At 50.9% G+C, this 20,622-nt stretch overlaps 1 protein-coding gene across 2 annotated transcripts; it reads right to left on the bottom strand.

Moving 5' to 3' along the window:
* Nucleotides 1-3,727: 3,727 nt before the first annotated feature.
* UPP1 (uridine phosphorylase 1) lies at nt 3,728-18,180 on the bottom strand. 2 transcript variants are annotated; one of them, XR_013225437.1, is made up of 9 exons: nt 17,832-18,180; nt 17,263-17,321; nt 15,903-16,020; nt 14,166-14,324; nt 13,591-13,705; nt 12,740-12,949; nt 6,222-6,368; nt 5,290-5,647; nt 3,728-5,005 (listed from the first exon to the last, which is right to left on the bottom strand). XR_013225437.1 is itself a non-coding variant. In XM_077303714.1 (8 exons), the coding sequence occupies exons 2-8, from the start codon at nt 17,313-17,315 to the stop codon at nt 5,508-5,510; spliced, it is 942 nt and encodes a 313-aa protein (XP_077159829.1). In that variant the 5' UTR covers nt 17,316-17,321; nt 17,832-18,180; the 3' UTR covers nt 3,728-5,507. The 2 variants fall into 2 exon arrangements, 1 of the variants encoding a protein (XP_077159829.1); XM_077303714.1 differs by having other exon boundaries at nt 3,728-5,647.
* Between the last annotated feature and the right edge of the window lie 2,442 nt (nt 18,181-20,622).

Raw genomic sequence — 20,622 nt, 5'->3', positions numbered from 1 at the left:
CCCGCACCCGGAAACAGCTACAAAGCTTCCTGGGGTTTGCTAACTTTTTTAGAGGCTTCATCCCCAGATACTCCTCCGTAGTGGCTCCCCTCACGGACTTGCTAGGTACCAAGGGGAGAGGTCCTCGCGCCACGCGGCCCAGCGCAGCGCTCGGCTGGAATGAGAAATCGGAGGCAGCGTTCCTGGCCCTCAAGCAAGCTTTCGCGTCTGAGCCCACGCTACTGCACGTCGACCCAACCCAGCCGATGGTGGTACAAGTCGACGCCAGCGACGCAGCAGCCGGGGCGGTTCTCCTGCAGCGAGACAAGGCGGGACAGCTGAGGCCGGCGGCCTACCTCTCACGAAAATTCGCCGAAACGGAGCGGAACTGGTCTACCTGGGAGAAGGAGGCGTTTGCGATTAAGTTCGCCCTCACCGAATGGCGGCATTGGCTGGAGGAAACAGAGGAGCCGTTCGAGGTCTGGACAGATCACAAGAATCTGGAGGCGCTCCGGCAACCGCGATCCCTGAACGCCAAGCAGATGAGGTGGGCGGAGTTCTTTTCGCGGTACAATTTCAAGCTTGGTCACATCCCCGGCAAAGAGAATTTCCTCGCGGACGCCCTCTCCCGTCTGCCGCATTATGGGGAGGGGTACGCTCCCTGCACCAGGTCCGTGTTTGGTGAGGAGCAGCTGGGACGGGGGGTCGTCACTAGGCGTCGGGCCAGGGAGGAATGGGAGCCCGACCCGGCGACCGCCCCGCTCCGAGACCGCCTAGTGGCAGCCTACGGGACAGACGAGGAGCTGGCTGAGCTCCGGGACTCTTTGATTTTGGACTCCGGTCTCTGGCGGAGGGGGGAGGCTGTCTACGTCCCGGAAGGGCTACGACGGGAAGCCCTCAGCCTCTGCCACGATGCTAAGACCGCCGGGCACTTCGGTTTCGTAAAATCCTGGAAGTTGGCCCGGCGGCGGTTTTGGTGGCCCAGTCTGCGGCGGGACACAAAAGCTTACGTCAGTGGTTGTCCTGTCTGCCTGACCTGCAAGCCGGGGGTTGGCAAGCCGAAAGGTCTGCTGCACCCGCTCGAGGTCCCGACCCGGCCGTGGTCAGTGATCTCCATGGACTTTATAACAGACTTGCCTCCCAGCAAGGGGAAAACGGTGATCTGGGTGGTGGTAGATCTATTTTCCAAACAGGCCCATTTCATTCCTTGCGCCAGTGTCCCCAGTGCTTCACAGTTGGCTCGGATGTTCCTGGATCACGTGTTCCGACTGCACGGGCTGCCGGACAAGGTGATTTCCGATCGGGGCTCACAATTCGTGTCCCGGTTTTGGCAAGCTTTCCTGCGCCTGTTAGACATCGAGCAAGGGCTGAGCTCCGCTTACCACCCCCAGACGGACGGGCAGACCGAGCGGGTTAATCAAGTACTGGAGCAGTACTTGCGGTGTTTCGGTTCCTATCATCAAGACACCTGGGTGCCCCTGCTCCCCCTGGCCGAGTTCGCGTACAACAACGCAGACCACAGCAGCACGGAGATGTCGCCTTTTGCCGTCGTCTACGGGACAGACCTGAGACACTTCCCGGAGCTTGGAGAGGTCCCCGCCCGGGAATCGGCCGACCTTCGCGAGTGGGGGAAGCGTGCCGGGAGCTGCTGGAAGTCGCTGCAGGAGCAGCTCCACAAAGTCAAGGCAGCGCAGAAAGAGGACGCCGACCGGAAGAGACGACCAGCTGAAGAGATCCGACCGGGGGATCGAGTTTACCTTTCCACCCGGAACCTACGGTTGAATTTGCCCAGCAAGAAGCTAGGCCCTCGGTTTTTGGGGCCTTTCGAGGTCTTGGCCCCGATCAACGAAGTTTCGGTCAAGCTCAAGCTCCCCAAGAACCTCCGGCACATCCATCCCGTCTTTCACGTGAGCCTTCTAAAAAAAACTCCGGACGGTGACGTTTGGCACCCCGTGGTTTCCCCGCCAGCGCCCGAGGTCCTGCCGGGGGGGGAGCACCACGAGGTGGCGGATATCCTGGACTCTAGACTCCACAGGGGGAAGTTGCAGTACCTCGTGGAATGGAAGGACTTCGCTTTGGGGGACCGGGAATGGGTCTGGGCAGCGGACGTCCTTGCGCCCCGACTCACTGAACGTTTCCACAAGCGGTATCCTGGCCGTCCCGGGGGGTTGGAGAATGGACCTTTGGGGGGGCAGAATGTCGTGGTTCGGTCCTTGGTGGCTTGGGAACCGGACCGAACCCCGCCATCAGAGGCGCCCGCGATCACGGAGGTAGGGCATGGTGATCATAGGCAAGCCGGCAGCTGGGCGCCCCACCCGATCGTTGAGGTGGCAATGGCCGCTAAAGAACCTCAATGTCCCCCTCCACCTTTTGACAAGGGCCCGGAGATGGCCCTTTGTTCCAGGAAAATGGGCCATCAGGAACCCCGGAAAACCTCGCATATGTGCATGAGTCATGATTGTATCAGCATGTTCCCTCCGCAAGTACTGGGTGGGGCAATACAGCCTAAGGAGGTGGGTTTTGTATAAAAGGGAGCTTCCACCTGGAGTTCAGTGGAAGCTCTTACTCCATACCAGCGGACTCCACGTTGCTGAAATAAAGCTTGTTCCTGTTGTATCGTTCACCAGGCCTGGCGTGACGTTTTCTTCAAAGGGGCACCCTGTTTTTTTCAGTTAGCAAGCGGGTCCCCGACACATGGTATGGTCTTCCAGGAAACACTGCACCAAAGCAAACATCATAGATATAGTTAGAAACATGGGAAGGGAGGTGGTGGTGCTGTTTGCTGGATATGACAAAAAAAAATTATGGGACAATGTCTGTGCACGTAAACTGAGTTAACCTGGCTGCTCAGTGAAACACGCCAGGGATTGAATAGCCTAATAAAGGCCCAAGAAGACAATATAGTGACATAATTATATTGCCTTGTGTGGATTAGAAGCCTCGGCGTGTGAAAGCCTCGGTGGCGGGCAACCGGCAGCCGTGTCTCACTCTCCCCGCCCCGAGAAACCAGGCTGAAGCGACTAATTCGCTTCTGGCCCGGTGAGCTTCTCGCTGGAATAGCACTCGGGAGGGGGAGGAGAGCGGGAAGGGTAGGAGGCTGGCTGGCAAGCAGGGAGGGGACGCGAGTAAGCGAGGAGTTCCCGGGGGCTCAGCTAAGAGTTGCGCTCCCCTCTCGCCCGCACTGTTTTTGCCCTCTGCGATCTGCCTTGCCTGGGCTCCGGGAGCCGCCGCCGCCACAGCCAAAAGAAGAGCCTGCGTTGTGTCCTGGCCATGCTGCCGATCACTATGCAGGTTTGGAACGAGCGCCCGGCCAGGAAACACCCACTGAGCCAGGCTGCCCTCTTCCCGTGGGGTCACTGCAGGGGCGGGCGGGGAGAGCAAGGTGCGGTCGCCAGCGGGTGCAAAGGCACCTGCCACACTTGGGCCGCGCAGACAGAAGCAGGACAGGGCCTTGGCCCCGGAGCGGAGCCCAGGGCGCACTTCCTTCTTACGTGAGGAGGGCAGCCTGTTGTCAAGAATTGACTGGTTCTCGGTGATAAAAAGGTTGGGGACCACTGGTTTTATGTGTTTACTTGTTGCTACAGAATTGCCTGCTGAAAGCATCAGGACTTTCAGCTTCCCTTCCAATTTTTGAGGCTTTGCCTCTGTGTCTCCCATTGCCAGCACCTGGTTATCATGGAGACAATTTACTACCTTGTGTGCCCCTGGGGGAATAGTGTCAAGCGCAGACAAAACTCACAAAACAAACTTCTATAGAAAGAAAGCTTTAATTGGAAGTAGATCTGAACACTTTAACATCTGAAGTCAAGACTGTTCCATATCAGAAGAGCAGGCAGTTATCAATACAATTCTCCCGCCCAAACCCAAGTGTTCCCAAGGGGAGCGAGCTACCCTCTCACCCAGGTGCCATCCCAGGCTTCTTGCCAAAGTGTTGAAGTTAGCACGGCCTTGGTCAGGCCGGTGCCCCGGGCTAGCAGATAAGATGTTTACAGGAACACCGGCAACAATGTTTCACAGCAGGGAGACTATGCAGTATGAAAACGAAGAGATCAAATAAGGGGGGGGGAATCAAAGGAAATGAGCAAAGAAATTAAAAAAACACCTGCTCCTGGGGAGGAAAGCTATGGCAAATCTAGACAGCATCCTAAAAAGCAGAGACATCACCCTGCCAACAAAAGTGCGTTTAGTCAAGGCTATGGTCTTCCCAGTTGCAATGTATGGCTGTGAAAGTTGGACCATAAGGAAGGCTGAGCGTTAAAGAACTGAGGCTGGAGAAGACTCTTGCGAGTCCCTTGGACTGCAAGGTGAACAAACCAGTCAGTCCTAGAGGAGATCAGCCCTGCCTGCTCCTTAGAAGGCCAGATCCTCAAGATGAAACTCAAATACTTTGGCCACCTCATGAGAAGGAAGGACTCCCTGGAGAAAAGCCTAACGCTGGGAGCACAGGTTTAGAGAAATGGGGGGCAGAGCTGGGGAAACCCCAAAAAGTGAGCAAACACTTGATGATGTCATGTGGGAGCCTAAATAAAAAATGCTGGGGGAGGGGGTAGTGTACAGCAAGAGTTCCATGTGAAAGCACACTTATCTTTTAGGCCCCAAGCTTGTGGCTGCTAACTCCTTTTTAAAAAGGTAATCAATTAATTTATCTATTGCGGCTATTCTTAGGAGTGCTATCTAAATGGCTTTGTATCAGCTGTGTTTTAATACACTGAATATTTCCCTGAATGTCCCATGGAGCCAAAAGGTCACACACACATTTTTGAAAACAACTGACTGAGATTTGGTTTACTTCATTTGGATCAAGACCCAATGGTTCTCTAGTTTGCTAGGAATAGCTGCACTGGCATGTTTATTTTAAAAATATAACATCACAATTTTCCCCTTTAATTAAAGAAAAACAGGAGGCCATTGGCACTGTACAGACAAACCACATTTCTTCCAGCATAAAATTGTCAGAATAAAATACGTTAGTTTCTTCAAGTGCCACTGACTTCCTGTTTTATTTTGCTGCAATAGACCAACACGCCTAAAGGTATCCCCTGTGCAAGCACCGAGTCATGTCTGACCCTTGGGGTGACGCCCTCCAGCGTTTTCATGGCAGACTCAATACGGGGTGGTTTGCCAGTGCCTTCCCCAGTCATTACCATTTACCCCCCAGCAAGCTGGGTCCTCATTTTACCGACCTCAGAAGGATGGAAGGCTGAGTCAACCTTGAGCCGGCTGCTGGGATTGAACTCCCAGCCTCATGGGCAAAGCTTTCAGATGGCTGCCTTACCACTCTGCGCCACAAGAGGCTCCTTAGCAACACGCCTACTCATCTGCAATTTTCCCAGTTCAAAGCTTTTTATTTTATAAAACATGAAGATGAATGAAAAAATAATCCCTATAAGGTCATTAAATATGAAAGGAAGTGAGAGCTGGAAACATAACATACAGCTCTGGAAGTTTATGGAAGAAACAATCATAAATTCCGTAGTCATTATGAGGCACTGGGCTCCTACGGACAACACAAACTGAAGGGGGAAGTGTCACTGTTTCCCATGATGCTTCTTGATGAGGTGTCCCACCAACTTCTGTGGCCTTGTCTGGTACTCCTTCAGGACCTCGTGAGGTGTGATGATCTGATCGCCTTCTAGCCGGTCCAGAAGCGTGACGCATACCACAGCGCCTTGGCAAAATCATGAAACAAAATCAGAGTCCCAAAACGTTTACTTCAAAAGTAACACTGAGAAGAGTGTTAAAAAATGACATACATTGGGTTGGATCCCACCAGCTTTTCTTCAGGGCAAAAGTAAAGGAGGGGTTCCCATTTACCAGTTAATGACACTATGCTGAGGAGCATGGGGCCAGAATATATAGAACCGTGAAGGATGGAGGAGGAAGCAGAGAAAGGTTGGAGTTTTGTACCCTGCTTTTAACTATCCAAAAGGAGTCTTAGTGTGGCTTACAATCACCTACCCTTCCTCTCCCCACAACAGACGTCCCATGAGGTAGGTGGGGCTGAGAGAGTTTTGAGAGATCTGTGACTGGCCCAAGGTCATCCAGCCCCATGTATCTCAAAGCACCTTGCAATCGCCTTCCCTTTCTCTGTCCACTAGAAGTGAGTCAGATGAGAGGATTGAAAGAGCTTTGAGAGAACTGTGACTGAACCAAAGTGGTATCATAAACATTCCTTAGTTGCTAGTCTAAATAAAAGGTGTTTGACCCAGATGTGTTCCATAAGGTTGCGCCCATGCCATTACCTCTGAGCCCACTGAGGCTGCACATGGCTGCAAAGACAGAAGATTCCATCTCAACGTTTCTCACTCCGGCCTCATAAGCGGATTTCAGATATTCCAGTTTCTCTTCTTCACTGTACGAGCAGATCGCACCGTCAAGGCGAGCCTGGCCTAGGAGAACGCAAGAAATGCCGATTTTTACATACACGCAAGTCTCAACAACAGGGGTGTCATGTATCATGTCTGGCTCATGTCAACTTGGTTTTCTCCTGGCCTGGCATAACAATCCCGCTTGCTTCCTAGCACCTGGCCATTAGGCTCTTATTTTCACACTCTGGTTGATCAAACACAAATAACGTGGAGAAAGTGGCTTAGCAACCACAATCTGGTTCAAAGGGGTCGTGGGGTCTGAAGGTATAACTGGCCTGGTCTCCTTTTGTATCTTGTCTTCAACAATGCTTACCTGCTGCTGATGTTTCTGCTTATGCTGCCTTCTTCTCAATAAAGACTAACTTCATTGTTATCCTAGTGCCTGGGGTTCTTGCTTGTCTGTCTTGAGGGGTTTTGGGATTGCACCCCAGGGTCGCAAACTTTTCAAGCCTGTGGTAACCTTTTGATTTCTGACACAATGAGTCTAGCCACAAAATGGCTGTTGCAGGAGGTGGTAACAACCAAAGAATGGCGGCCACAGGAAGCACAGCCACACAGAGGAAGCCCAGGGGAGAAGAGGAGTAATTTTCAAAAAATATACTGGGCATGAAGACATAAACCAAGCTACTTTAATCTGCATCGCTAACGGGATCTTCCATGATCAATTAGAAGACCTGCTAGGCAGGATTCCTACCTTCTCCATCCGCTTTCTACTAACCTTGGTTGGTAAAATGACAGTGTTAGAAGGCATCAGGGCACGCATGGACAGAATGCTGGGGTCCCTGATCGACCCTACAAAAAGCTGAGCGGCTTGCTCAACCCAACATTCCTGAACAAACTTCTGCAAACTGGGTATCAGGGAGAAGGGATGTATAGTAGTTTCTTCTCTTTTGCATAAACTAAGTTTGTAACTCTTCTTTTACAGGGAAGCATTTGATGCTTTAATACTGACCAACAGGCAAGAGTTGGTGGATGAGGTGAAGGAGGTAGGGACCCTAGGGGGCAGTGACCATGTCTTCATGGAATTCCTTTTGAGATGGGGGGAGGGGCAAGGAAGCTTGTAGCCAGATGCGGATGTTGGATTTTCATAGGGCAAACTTTAATAAACTCAGAGACATGATGAGTGTCATACCATGGACGAGAATGCTGGAAGGGAAGGGAGCATGTGAAGGGTGGGCACTACTCAAACAAGAGCTATTGCATGCTCAATCAATGATTATCCCAGAAATACGAAAACACTGCAGGAGCTCTAAGAAGCCTATTTGGCTGAACAGAGAACTTCAAGAGGAACTAAGAAAGAAAAGGGAAATGTTCAGGAAAAGGAGGGAAGGACAGAGCTCTAAAGAAGAGTACCCACAAGTTACTAGGCACTGTAGATCAATCATCAGAAAGGCCAAAGCAGAGAGTGAGCTAAGATTGGTCAGGGAAGCCCACTGTAACAAGAAAAGATTTTTCAGTTATGTGAGGAGCAAATGTAAAGGAGGCAATAGGCCCACGGGTGCGGATGGACAAACTCTAACGGAGAATGCAGAGAAAGCAGAAAGGCTCAGCGCCTGTTTTACATCTGTTTTTTCCCACAGGTCAAAGGGTTTAGGCACATCTAGAGATGGCAGTAGACAAGAGATAGTGTCTGGGTGGCAAGTTGACATGGACAGAGAGGTTGTCAAGAGGCATTTAGCTTCACTAGATGAATTTGAATCCCCTGGGCCGGATGAAATGCACCCGAGAGTGCTCAAAGAACTTTCCGGAGAACTTGCACAACCCTTGTTCATCATCTTTGGGACCTCTTTAAGGACTGGAGATGTCCCAGAGGACTAGAAGTGAGCAAACGTTATTCCGATCTTTAAAAAAGGGAGGAAGGATGACCCGGGAAACTACAGACCAGTGAGTCTGACCTCTGTGGTGGGTAAGATAATGGAGCAGATATTAAAGGAAGCGATCTGCAAACATCTGGAGGACAATTTGGTGATCCAAGGAAGTCAGCATGGATTTGTCTCCAACAGGTCCTGTTAGACCAACCTGGTTTCCTTTTTTGACCAAGTGACAGGTTTGCTGGATCATGGAAATTCGGTTGATGTTGTTTACTTGGATTTTAGTAAAGCTTTTGATAAGGTTCCCCATGATGTTCTGATGGATAAATTGAAGGACTGCAATCTGGATTTTCAGATAGTTAGGTGGATAGGGAATTGGTTAGAGAACCACACTCAAAGAGTTGTTGTCAATGGTGTTTCATCAGACTGAGAGAATGGGTGACGACAGTGATAGGAGAGTTGGGCGAGGACTCGCAGAGAGCCGCCCTTTTCTTCCTGGCCAAACTGCATTGCCCGGCGCTGATACCTGAAGAAGGGGCCGCCCTCACCCTTCCACCCCCAGGGCCCATCCCCATGATGTTCTGATGGATAAATTGAAGGACTGCAATCTGGATTTTCAGATAGTTAGGTGGATAGGGAATTGGTTAGAGAACCGCACTCAAAGAGTTGTTGTCAATGGTGTTTCATCAGACTGAGAGAATGGGTGATGACAGTGATAGGAGAGTTGGGCGAGGACTCGCAGAGAGCCGCCCTTTTCTTCCTGGCCAAACTGCATTGCCCGGCGCTGATACCTGAAGAAGGGGCCGCCCTCACCCTTCCACCCCCAGGGCCCATCCCCATGATGTTCTGATGGATAAATTGAAGGACTGCAATCTGGATTTTCAGATAGTTAGGTGGATAGGGAATTGGTTAGAGAACCGCACTCAAAGAGTTGTTGTCAATGGTGTTTCATCAGACTGAGAGAATGGGTGATGACAGTGATAGGAGAGTTGGGCGAGGACTCGCAGAGAGCCGCCCTTTTCTTCCTGGCCAAACTGCATTGCCCGGCGCTGATACCTGAAGAAGGGGCCGCCCTCACCCTTCCACCCCCAGGGCCCAGGGAAGAAGAAGGCGCAATGCCCACGGGGGCGGCAGAATCCCTGCGCCCGGATGGGAGGCCGCCACGAGGACAGCCGCCGCCCGGAAATGGAGCAGGTCCCCAGAAGCTGAGAGGACCCGTGAGGCTGGACCCAGCAGTGCAACCTGCGGGGGCAGCTGGAATGGTCCCACCCGAAGGCCAGCCCGTTGGACCACAGGTGCCGCCACACCTCCGGGGGGCTGAGGTCCACTGGCTGTACCGTTTCAAAACCCGTTTCGATGGGGACCCAGACGCGTTCCCCGGGTTTCTGGTCCACCTTCAGGCCTACATGATGGAAGTGGGGCACACCTTCCAAGACGCCGCCGAGCACATCCGGTTCACCGGTGGCTGCATGGATGGAAAGGCAACTAAATGGTTTGTCAACCTGTATCGCTACAGAGGTCCGAAGCTACAACCACTACATGCGCTGCATGAGGGAGCGTTTCGAAGATCCGTTTGAAGTTGAAACGGCAGAGGCTAGCCTGCGGGCTCTGAAACAGGGAGCCATGACTGTCAGCCAGTACACCAGAGAGTTCCGGAAGTTGGAGGTGGCCATCCCGCAATGGGGGGAGGACCAGTGCATTCACGCCTACCATGAGGGGTTGCACAGGGATCTGGCACAAGACCATGATAGGCTGGCTGCGTCTAGCCAGAGAAATGAAGAGACGTCTATGTGTGGCAGCCGAACTAGGGGGTGAGAAGCCAAGAACCCCCCTAAGACCTCTACCCCGAAAAAGGGGGCTGCCATGAAGCCTCCCAGGGCGGATGCAGCAGAGCGCAGTTGGTGCCAGGAGAAGGGCCTTGTTTATGAAAAAGAAAGATGGGACCCTGCGATTGTGCACAGACTACAGGGATTTGAATGCCGTCTCCATTTCCAACGCCTACCCCTTGCCCTTGATAAAAGACTTGTTGAGCCACCTAGGGCAGGTACGCATTTTCACTAAGCTGGATTTGTGGGAGGCTTACTATCGGGTCCGGATTAAGGAGGGTGACAAATATTTGACTGCTTTTAATACCCCATTGGGGCAGTTTGAGTATATCGTCATGCCGTTTGGCCTGGCCGGCGCTCTGGGCGTGTTCATAAATCTGATTAACGAGGTGATGCATGACTTGTTGTACAAAGGGGCCCTGGTGTTTTTGGTTGATATTTGCTATATTCTGAAGACCCCACGAAACACGTGTCCCTGGTGAGGGAGGTCTTGCGCAGGTTGCAGGCAAACCACCTCCACGCTAAACTTTCAAAATGCGAGTTCCACCGGGATGCCGTAGATTTCCTGGGCTATCGGGTCTCCTGTGCAGGGATTGAGACGGAAACAGGGAAGGTCCGAGATCTGTTGGCGTGGGATCCCCCGCGCATGCAAAAGCAGCTGAAAAGTTTTCTGGGGTTCGCTAACTTCTACCGCTCGTTCATTCCCCATTCCACCAAAGTGGCACTCCCCTTGACAGACTTGCTGAAAACCAAAGGGGGGGGGGGAAAGCAGGCAGCTAAGCCGAGCGTGCCTTTGGAGTGGTCAGAACAATGCCAGGCAGTGTTTGAACACCTCAAAGCCCTTTTTACTTCTGAGCCCGTGTTGGCCCACGCGGACCCCTGCAAAGCCTTTATGGTGCAGATGGACTCCTCGGACGTAGCTATGGGGGCTGTGATCTTCCAGGAAGGGCCGGAAGGGAAGCTGCACCTGCTGGCGTACATTTCCAAGATTTTTTCGGGGGCGGAGAAAAACTGGGCGATTTGAGAAAAAGAGGTGGCGGCAGTGAAACTTGGCTACTTGGCGGCATTGGTTGGAAGGACCAGCCCACCTGTTTATCGTATGGACAGATCATAAAAATCTGCAAGCCCTGAAACAGCCCCGGTTGCTGTCGGCGAAACAGATGCGTTGGGCAGAGTTTTTCTCACGCTTCAACTTCACCCTAAAGCATTTGCCGGGCAAAATGAACTTTTTGGCTGATGCCCTATCGCACCTCCCCCAGTATGACTGTAAGCGCGACCAATTGGTCGACACGGTGTTTACCCCCTCCCAGTTGGGCTGGGCCATGATGACATGAAGCAAGGTGAAGGGAGGAGGGTCCGTCCCTGGGGGTTGGGTCCAAAAGGACGTAGCACTGGACCCTGAATTTGCCAGCCTTTGTTCCAGCCTCCTAGAGAAGGAGGGACTATTTTGTAAAGAGGAAAGACTCTAAAGCGGCTGGGCATTTTGGTTTTGTTAAGACCTTGCATTTGGTGCGCCAGCACTACTGGTGGCCCACGTTGAGGAAAGATGTGGAACTGTAGGTGCACGGCTGCCCTGTGTGCCTCACTTCCAAACCAGTGGGGGGCAAACGCAAAGGACTGCTGCATGGGAACAGGGCTGGTTTAGGCGGGAGAATTGTATTGATAACTGCTTGCTTTCCCGATATCGAACAGTCTTGACTTCAGATGTTTGAGCATTCAGATCTACTTCCAATTAAAGCTTTCTTTTCATAGAAGACTTGTTGTGAGTTCTGTCTGCCTCTGACCCCCCCCCAAACAGAGGACAACAAAAAGGAGTACTAAAAAGTGTCAGGATCAGTGCCTGTTCTCTGCCATGTTTTTATGTTAACCTGAGTTTCTCCATGTTTTCTTATTTGGCTTATTGCTGCTGGGCCCCTATGTAACCCTGGCCCATTATATTAGCTGTCTGCCTGAAATCGAAACCTGTCTGCTGTGCATTTGTTATCATGATTTGCTGTAAACTATTTGTCTTTTGAACCCGGACAGTGAAGCCTGCTCAATGTAACAATAATTGTTATCTTGTCAGTGGGTGCCAAGCGGTCCAAGGACGCTCCAGAAGTAACACTCCCTGGCTAATTGCCCAGCTGGGCACCTGGAGCTCTTCTCCCTCCCCCCCCCCCCGGGAACCTTCAAGTTTTGGGTGGGAGAATTCTCTTGAAAAGGGCTTGCTTTTGTATTGTTGGGCAGATTTGACTTCGCTAGTTATAGTGACCGAAGTAAACTTCCAATAAAGCTTTCTTTTTACAGAAGTACGTTGTGAGTTCTTCTAGCACTTGACAAAAAGGCTACAGCCATTTCAGCCTCACAGCAGACAATTGTGACATTTCGTTGCCCTCAATTTAGAAGGCAGGAAGCTAAAGAGGAGTATTTAAACAGCTGATGAGCAGATTGTCCTGCTGTTTAAACGGTCTGAACCCCAAACCCAACTATTGAAAAGGTCCAGGAAATGTTCCCCTGAACATTGATTTGAGGGGGCACAAACTGGGTTATGAACCAGTTTGTGTCTATCCTATTCTCTTGGTGGCGGCGGCGGCGGGGGGGGGGGGCTAAACCCACTATTTACCTTTTAGTGATAAAGATATTCCAATTTTAACTTTCTCCATATTGTTTCACGTTCATTTATGCCTAAACCAATGGAAGATCTTTAACTCACCATCTGTTTTGTTTCTAAGCAAAACCGTTTACACGGATAGGCAGATAAGTAGGTTTGCATTACCCTCGTAGAAATCCAGGGTGCACATCGTGTTCCCAGTGACAGTGTTGAACTGGTTCAGCTCCTTGCCACACTCCATCAGCTCTTCAGCCAGTCCCTTGTCCAGGACAGTGCTGCGGATTACGGGCTTCCCCAGGATCATCTGTTCAAACTGAGGTTTGAAGGTGGCATCTACCGCCTGCTTGGTGATCACCACAGAGCCTGGCTCCAAACCTATGTATAAAATAAAGGAGGGGGGGAGAAAAGCCTCTACATTTCACAATCACAATTTCATTTATTTGTTATTTATTTATTCATATATTCTGCTTTCTTGACCGCGCCTTCCCTGCAAGAGCTCGGAGCAGTTTACGGCAATGCTTAACATTTAAAACCAACATTCAAAAGCATATAAGAAAATACAAATATTTTAAACATTTCAGTATCTAAAATCCTCTGCCATTTTGTACAAATAGTTATCATCTTTCTGAATGATTTTTTAGCTGTTTTGGTGGAAGTGGGGGGGGGCTGTAATAGGGGGAAGGGTAGACAAGGGTGAGGAGGGAAGCCTGGTTTGTTTCTGAACCACACTGGCCTGAATCATAAGCCAGAAGAGCATCATTTTACAGGCCCTGCAGAATCCTGACAACTCTGTCAGAGCCTGGATGTCCGTCAGCAGCTCATCCCACCAGGCAGGAGCCAAGGCCGAGAAGGCCTGGCTCTGGAGGAGGGCAGTCAGATCTTTCTCAGGCCAGTAAATTTACCAGTAAATTGTCCTTTTCTGAACACAACATTCTTCTGGGAACATTAATCCTCCCACACCAGAACGTGACATGTTTTGCATTAAAGGAGGAGTGAAAGGGGATTCCAAGAAATACCTATTCCACCTGATGTGCCGATGCGAACCATTATCACATTGGAACACTTGGCGTAATGCAGCAGCTTGATCAGTTCATGCAACATGATGGCAATTGAAGGGATCCCCATTCCATGCTGAAATGAGAAAAAGTGCGTATGCATGAAAAATTATACCCAGAATAAAAGTGTGTTGGTGCCACTGGACACAGCCTTCGTTCTGCTGCTTCTGATTGACATTACTACCCACCTGAATCTAAAGAAGGTTGCCCTTTTGATGGGCACAGGCACCACATCTTTTCTCGGATGCTTTAGGATGCTTTGGGCTGATCCTGCGTTGAGCAGGGGGTTGGACTAGATGGCCTGTATGGCCCCTTCCAACTCTATGATTCTGTGATTCTAGGATGCTTTGGGCTGATCCTGCATTGAGCAGGGGGTTGGATTAGGTGGCCTGAATGGCCCCTTCCAACTCTATGATTCTATGATTCTAGGATGCTTTGGGCTGATCCTGCGTTGAGCAGGGGGTGGCCTGAATGGCCTCTTCCAACTCTATGATTCTATGTTTCTATGAATCTATATGAAGCTTCAGCATACTTACACTGACCGACAGCACAGGGCCCGCTTTGTACATGGCGTAGCGATCTGTTCCGGCACAGATATTGGGATGGTCACAACTGGGGCTGCCGATTCCCAGGTCTTCCGCAATGAAGGAGATAAAGTTCTTCATCCGAGAGGGACTTCCTCCGACACAGACAAACTAACAAAGTGGAGCAATAAATCAAGAGAGTGGAACCATCAGAAGGCTATACCAGAGTAACACTAAGACCTCAAACGGCATTTCAGAAAAGTTACTTCACCCAAATGGCTTCCAGCCTCATGTATTTCCATTGCAATTATGTCATGGAGCACAGCTTTATTTGTTTGCCCGCATGTAGTAGCCAACTGATGGTGACCCCACTGCAGAATTTTCAAGACAAGAGAGGATTAAGGATGCTTTCACACAGGCTAAATAATGCAGTTTCAATCCACTCCAGCCATCATTTGTAAGTGGACTTTGCCATTCCACATGGCAAGATCTAGTTGGTTTTCCTCCCTTCAGTGCTCAGTTGGCTTTTTGGTCACTGTTTCCCTGAAATTTCTGAGAATGGTTTTGTGCCGTTCCCCCCCCTCCCCCTGCTTCAACTCCAAATTGAAGGTAATTTAAAAGCATACATAATTCCTTCGGATTTCCCCCTCTCCACCCATTTTCTACCCCTCAGAGGCCATTCTGCATCCATACTGAGGTTGTTCCTCCCTCTTTGCACTTTCTGCTCTCCTTCCCCCATCATTGGTGTACAAGCTCTATTATTGCTTAGATTTTTCGTCATTTAAATGTTAGGGATTTAAAAAACAAAACAAAATGGGTCTATTGATGTAGGATTTTTGCATGTGTTGGATCGTTGGAAAAAAGAAATGGACAGGGAAAACTTTAAACCGGAGGTCATCAACCCCTGGTCTGCGGCCCGCCTAGCTTCGTTCACGGCCCGGCTAGCTTCTTGCTGTGAGAGCGGGGGGGCGGGGGGGGGGAAGAGGCAGGCACAGCCGCCAGCATGCCAGCGAATGCAAACGTGCATGCACGGAGCTGCCGCGCATGCGCGTTTTTGCCCCCTGCTGGCACAAACGCACATGTGCTGCAACTCTGTGCATGTGCGTTTGCACGCGGCTGCCACATGTGCGTGGCATCTGGGCCGCTGGCTCTCCCCCACCCCGGGAGGTGGTCCTCAACTGCAAAAAGGTTAGGGGCTGCTGCTTTAAACAACACATTTAACAAGGCCAGTTTCTGCTTTTGGCAAATTAAAGAAGACCTCAATGAAAATCAATGAAACCCCCCCCCATGTCCTTTCACTTTTAGGGCAATTGCTATTTCTCCTAGGCCAGAGCAAAAGGTGAATAAAGAAGACCACAGAGAGACCACATGTCTGAGTCTGTGAGGAGCATATGCATGAACAGTGCCCATGTGGTAGCTGACAGCTACCACCACCAAGGCTCACTGGAGCTGTCCGCACCCTTGCCCGCACCATGCAAAGAGCTCAACCTGAGAGCAGCAGTGGTGACCAGACGTGCTGGACCCCTAATTGAAGTTACAGAATGAGACATTTATATGGAACTAGAAGCCACAGACCAGGCTTAAGATGTCCTTTGATACTGTGAAATGCCAAGGGGAGTCATGGAGTGCCCCATTCTTCCATTCACTCCTAACATTCAGAAATCAAAGGTATATCAAAGCACAGAATGAGAGTGGGCCACATTAAGAAAGGCTTATTTTTAATCCCACGGGACATAATACTTCTCTTACTTTTACATCTCCAAATAAGGCTGGGAAATCATGGGTCGCAGTGCCAAGGGCAAAGTGATACAGGAAGTCCTCTTTGATCTTCTCCAGGTGAGGATTGGGAAGGGAGATCGCTCCCTCTCTGCCAGAGAAAAGGGCAATATGAATCCACAACACAGACGTTGTTACCCAGCACAGTCTCGTATCAATCTGAATTACTGCTTCTAGCCTTTAAGAACTCTGACATCTCAGCGTGTTGCTCCTGTGCACACTCTTATGTGGACAAAGTCCAGGTTCACTTGGCCCCGGAGGCCAGAAGGAGACAAGAGATATTATCTACCTACGGTGCTCCCTCCATCACCTATAGCAGGGGTAGTCAAACTGCGGCCCTCCAGATGTCCATGGACTACAATTCCCAGGAGCCCCTGCCAGCGAATGCTGGCAGGGGCTCCTGGGAATTGTAGTCCATGGACATCTGGAGGGCCGCAGTTTGACTACCCCTGACACATAGGGATGATGAGTCTCCAAAACACGTACAAAGTTTCATGGTCGTATTTAGATACTGTTTCAATGACCTGAAAAAAAGTAGCTAATTGATAGTCCCTCATCAGATTGCAGAAGCAAAACGGGGGAAACTGGTTAATCCAGGTTGCTACGCAGAGAGAAGAAGAGTTGATTCTTATATGCCGCTTTTCTCTACCTGAAGGAGGATCAAAGCGGCTTCCAGTCGCCTTCCCTTTCCTCTCCCCACAACAGACACCCTGTGGGGTGGGTGAGGCTGAGAGAGCCCTGATATTCCTGCTCAGTCAGAACTGTTTTATCAGTGCTGTGTTGAGCCCAAGGTCACCCAGCTGGCTGCATGTGGGGGAGGGCAGAATCGAACCCGGCATGCCAGATTAGAAGTCCGCACTCCTAACCACTACACCAAACTGGCCATGGAAAACCACCACATTGCAACTTTTGTTTTGGGAAGGCCACAGAGTGATCATATATCAGAGAGAGAGAGAGAGAAAGCGAGCATGCAAGACAGACAGACAAGATGGTTAATACCCAAAAGTGAGAGCCAGTTTGCTGTAGTGGTTAGGAGTGATATTAGGGCTCTCTCAGCCTCAAACACCTCACAGAGTGTCTGTTGTGGGGAGGGGAAAGGGAAGGCGACTGGAAGCCGCTTTGAACCAACTGTGTTTGTGGCAGGTTTATGCTGGGCCTGGGCAGTGTTGGGGGCAACTCGGCATATGAGAACCAACTCTTCTTCTTACATCCTATTTGTTGGAAATAGCACTTTGCTGAGGATAAATTACAGAAGGGCTGTTTCAAACCCCACCTCCTGCACAACTCCAATTTATCCCTGACCCTCCAGACTAGCACTGGATAAAGTTCTTACTCTGAAGCCGGATCTTCCATCTTCTTCTTCACGGAAGGGACACCAGAAGCCATTAGATCCTGAGAGGGTAAAGACACCAGGGCAGAGTCTGCACTTACTTTTTTTATTCCATTGTCAATCCTGTTGAATTCAGATCGATTTGAACTCGGGTCTTCCTCTCCCCCCCTCCCCTCCCTATTGAAACAGAAAAGTGTTCTGCACGTGGTTAGGGTAGTTCAGAAGGGGGAGGCAAGCTCTTTCTTTCTTTTCTTGAAGGGGGGAAGGAGCCAAGTAGGGAGCCTCTTTCTCCTGGAATCACATTTAGACTATAGAAATCAATTTCCCTGGAGAAAACGGGTGGTTTGGACTCAGGGTGGATGCTCTCAGCCAGAAAGCCAAACGCAGAGGTATGGATGGATGGATGAATGGATGAGTGGTGGGTGGCCCCCCACCCCCGGCTTCTCCGTAGACCCGGGCAGCAGCTCCCGCGGGAGCGGAGGATGCCGGGCGCCTCGCCTCTTGCGCCTGGGCCACCCACTCGCTCCCCCTCCTTCGGGCCGCCGCCGCCCGCCTCCCCCCGGCCAGCCTACCTGGACGAGCCGCCCGCAGCAGAGCAAGTGGAGAGAGAAAAGGCGAGCGTCCGCCCTGGCTGCTGCTGCTGCTGCTGCTGCTGCTGCTTCCCCGGGGCCGGCGACGATTAGCACGCCGGGCGGGCAAGTGCAGGAGAGCGGCAGCGCCGGCGTGTCGCCGCCTGCTTTCCTGGCAGCTCCGCTTGGGCCGGCCGCGGAGGGCGGGACACCTGCCGGGGGTGGCGGAGGCTGGTCCAGAGACTGCGGTTGCCAGCTCAGGGCAGGCTTTGGGGGTGGGGAGCCGGGAGCGGGCGCGAAGGGAGCCCCGCGGAGACTGATGCTCGGGAGGCCGCTCTCCAACCAGCCCTTTCTTCCGGGGGGGGGGGGGGGGCTGTACTGATCTCTGTCGCTCGGTGGCGAGCTGTAAAACACGCGGGCGGAGGAACAGACACCTAGGAGGCTGGCATCTGCAGCAGACCTTTCACCTTTAGATATCCGATTTATTAAAATGGTCAAAAAAATAGTAAGCAAAACACATTTTTTTAACATTCCGTGGGTAAAAGGGACACCGGTGAGGCTAAGATACAATGGGTCGGCAAGACATTTAAATCATCTATTGTGTCGACAAAGGCTTTTTCCAGTTTGTTTAGATGCTAGCAGGCAGATTGTTGCAATTTCGAGTGAAGAGGCACAGATCCCCTTGTGAAAGGACCTCTGGTGGGAACACCTGCCTGCAACAACTTAAGAAGAGAAGCACCGTTTTCACTACCTGAGTCCCGATGTGACTGGCAAACTGCTTTCCCTTCCCCTCCCCACAACAGACAACCTGTGAGGTAGGTGGGGATGAGAGAGCTCTGAAAGAACGGCTCTGAACTGCTCTAAGAGAACTGGAACTGGCTCAAGGCCTCCCAGCTGGCTGCATGTGGATAAGTAGGATATAAAGCAGGGGTAGTCAAACTGCGGCCCTCCAGATGTCCATGGACTACAATTCCCAGAAGCCCCTGCCAGCATTCGCTGGCAGGGGCTCCTGGGAATTGTAGTCCATGGACATCTGGAGGGCCGCAGTTTGACTACCCCTGATATAAAGGATATAAACATATGTTTTCAGAAAAGGAGAATGCTGTGGATAGATGTTTTTAAAATGCCTGCAAGTGCCCTTGCTCTTTAAAAAGTCAAGAGACCACGCAGGCTCTTCAACCAGACTGAAACAGATCTAGGTATTCCGCTGAATGTAGCATGTGCTGCCATGAACGACACTCCCAAGATTCTCAGTTACTATGTGACACTATGCAGCTAAAGGGAAAGACACACCGGAGGAACCAAGTTTGACTTCAGCAGCACCTTTAAGACCAGCAAAGTTGCATTCAAGGTGTATGCTTTTGTATGCACACAGCACATGTGCTGTGCACACAAAAACCACACCTGGAATGAAACTTTGTTGGACTCAAACTCGGCTCTGCTGCTTCAGTCCAACACGGCTACTCCTTGGATCTACATTAGAGGAAGTCACCTTGAGGAAATCCTGAAACAACAAAAAGACACATGCAAGTTCTATAACCAGGAAATGCTGTCTTAAGGAAGTGAGCGGTGACTCACGAAAGCTCCTCCCCTGCCATAAATGTTATTAATCTATATATGGCGCTCTTGGACTCTTTTCTACGGCAAGAGACAGGCTCACATCCCGTCTCGTTTTACAAAGTGGCATTTTCAGTAACTTATAACTGCAGCCTCATTAGGCAGAAGCAGCAGTTTCTTGGGTCTAGAACTATATCAGCAGCAAAACCGTGGCTCTTAGATTGTAGAGTGGTCTATGTCAGGGGTAGTCAACCTGTGGTCCTCCAGATGTCCATGGACTACGATTCCCATGAGCCCCTGCCAGCAAATGCTGGCAGGGGCTCATGGGCATCGTAGTCCATGGACATCTGGAGGACCACAGGTTGACTACCCCTGGTCTATGTGACGTTATTAGAAAGGCCGCCTCAATGCTAACATTTCTGCAAAGTGTGCATAACAGAGTTGCCAGGATTTTCCAAGAATCCTAACAGTACAGTAACAGTAAGGAGAGAGTAATAAATCATTTTGATTAAAACTCTGAATAAGAGACTGTAGGTGAAATCCCTTTTCTGATTCCCCCCTTCCCCTCAGGCTCTCAAATTGCAGGGAATTTCCTTGGGCAAAACTGGCAGCCCCAGGTTTTGCATGGCTTCCTACGTTGATGAGAAGACTGTGGGAAAGTGATGGGAAGAAACCTGGCAGCTGCGAAGGCCGGAAGGTGTAGAGGTCTGGCACAGAGTCTTCACAAAGGGAGTGAAAACTGGGAGTGGGTGGGATGATGCACTTCTGAATTGAAGCGGAGGGGTGCTTGGTGCCCTCCTTGGAGGGATGGGGGAAATAATGGCATCTGGCCCACTCACCTCCAAGGCAAGGCAGGGCCTTGCCAGTGAGCAAGGATGGGTTACTTACCAGCAGTGGTGCAGTCATCGAGGCTGGGTCCTCTCCCCCAGGGCTAACTGCTGAAAGTGGCAGAAACAGTAGGCGGGAGGGGAGGAGGAAATCCGCATTTGTCTCTCATTGGGCGAGTGCTTTCCCAGAAAGGGTGGGAAGTCCCACGTTTGGCCCTCACTGTGGGGGTGCTCTCCCAGCGAGGGCCAATCAGGTAGTGTGTCGGGAGCACATACGTTTGGGTTTTATTCTTGTGGAGAGATTAAGAATTTGTGTTTCTTGGAGACGAGACTAACTCGAGAACGTTAAGGCACATCGCTATGAAAATTGGAAGTTAAAGGAAGAGTTTCATCTTCAGACTAAATGCTGC

The sequence above is a fragment of the Paroedura picta genome, chromosome 11 (assembly GCF_049243985.1).
Source record: "Paroedura picta isolate Pp20150507F chromosome 11, Ppicta_v3.0, whole genome shotgun sequence".
Taxonomy (NCBI): Eukaryota; Metazoa; Chordata; class Lepidosauria; order Squamata; family Gekkonidae; genus Paroedura; species Paroedura picta.
Note: the sequence above shows the minus strand (reverse complement) of the source record. Positions and strands in the feature narration are given on the sequence as shown.

Bases quoted from the DNA above. Each gene is read 5' to 3' on its own strand.
- UPP1 (XM_077303714.1), bottom strand. From the start codon at position 17,315: ATGGCTTCTGGTGTCCCTTCCGTGAAGAAGAAGATGGAAGATCCGGCT. The intron at 12,950-13,590 runs GTATTTCTTGGA...TTTTATACATAG, and splicing joins CGGCACATCAGGTGGAATAG to GTTTGGAGCCAGGCTCTGTG. The intron at 5,648-6,221 runs GTAATGGCATGG...GATTTTGCCAAG, and splicing joins CAGCCTCAGTGGGCTCAGAG to GCGCTGTGGTATGCGTCACG.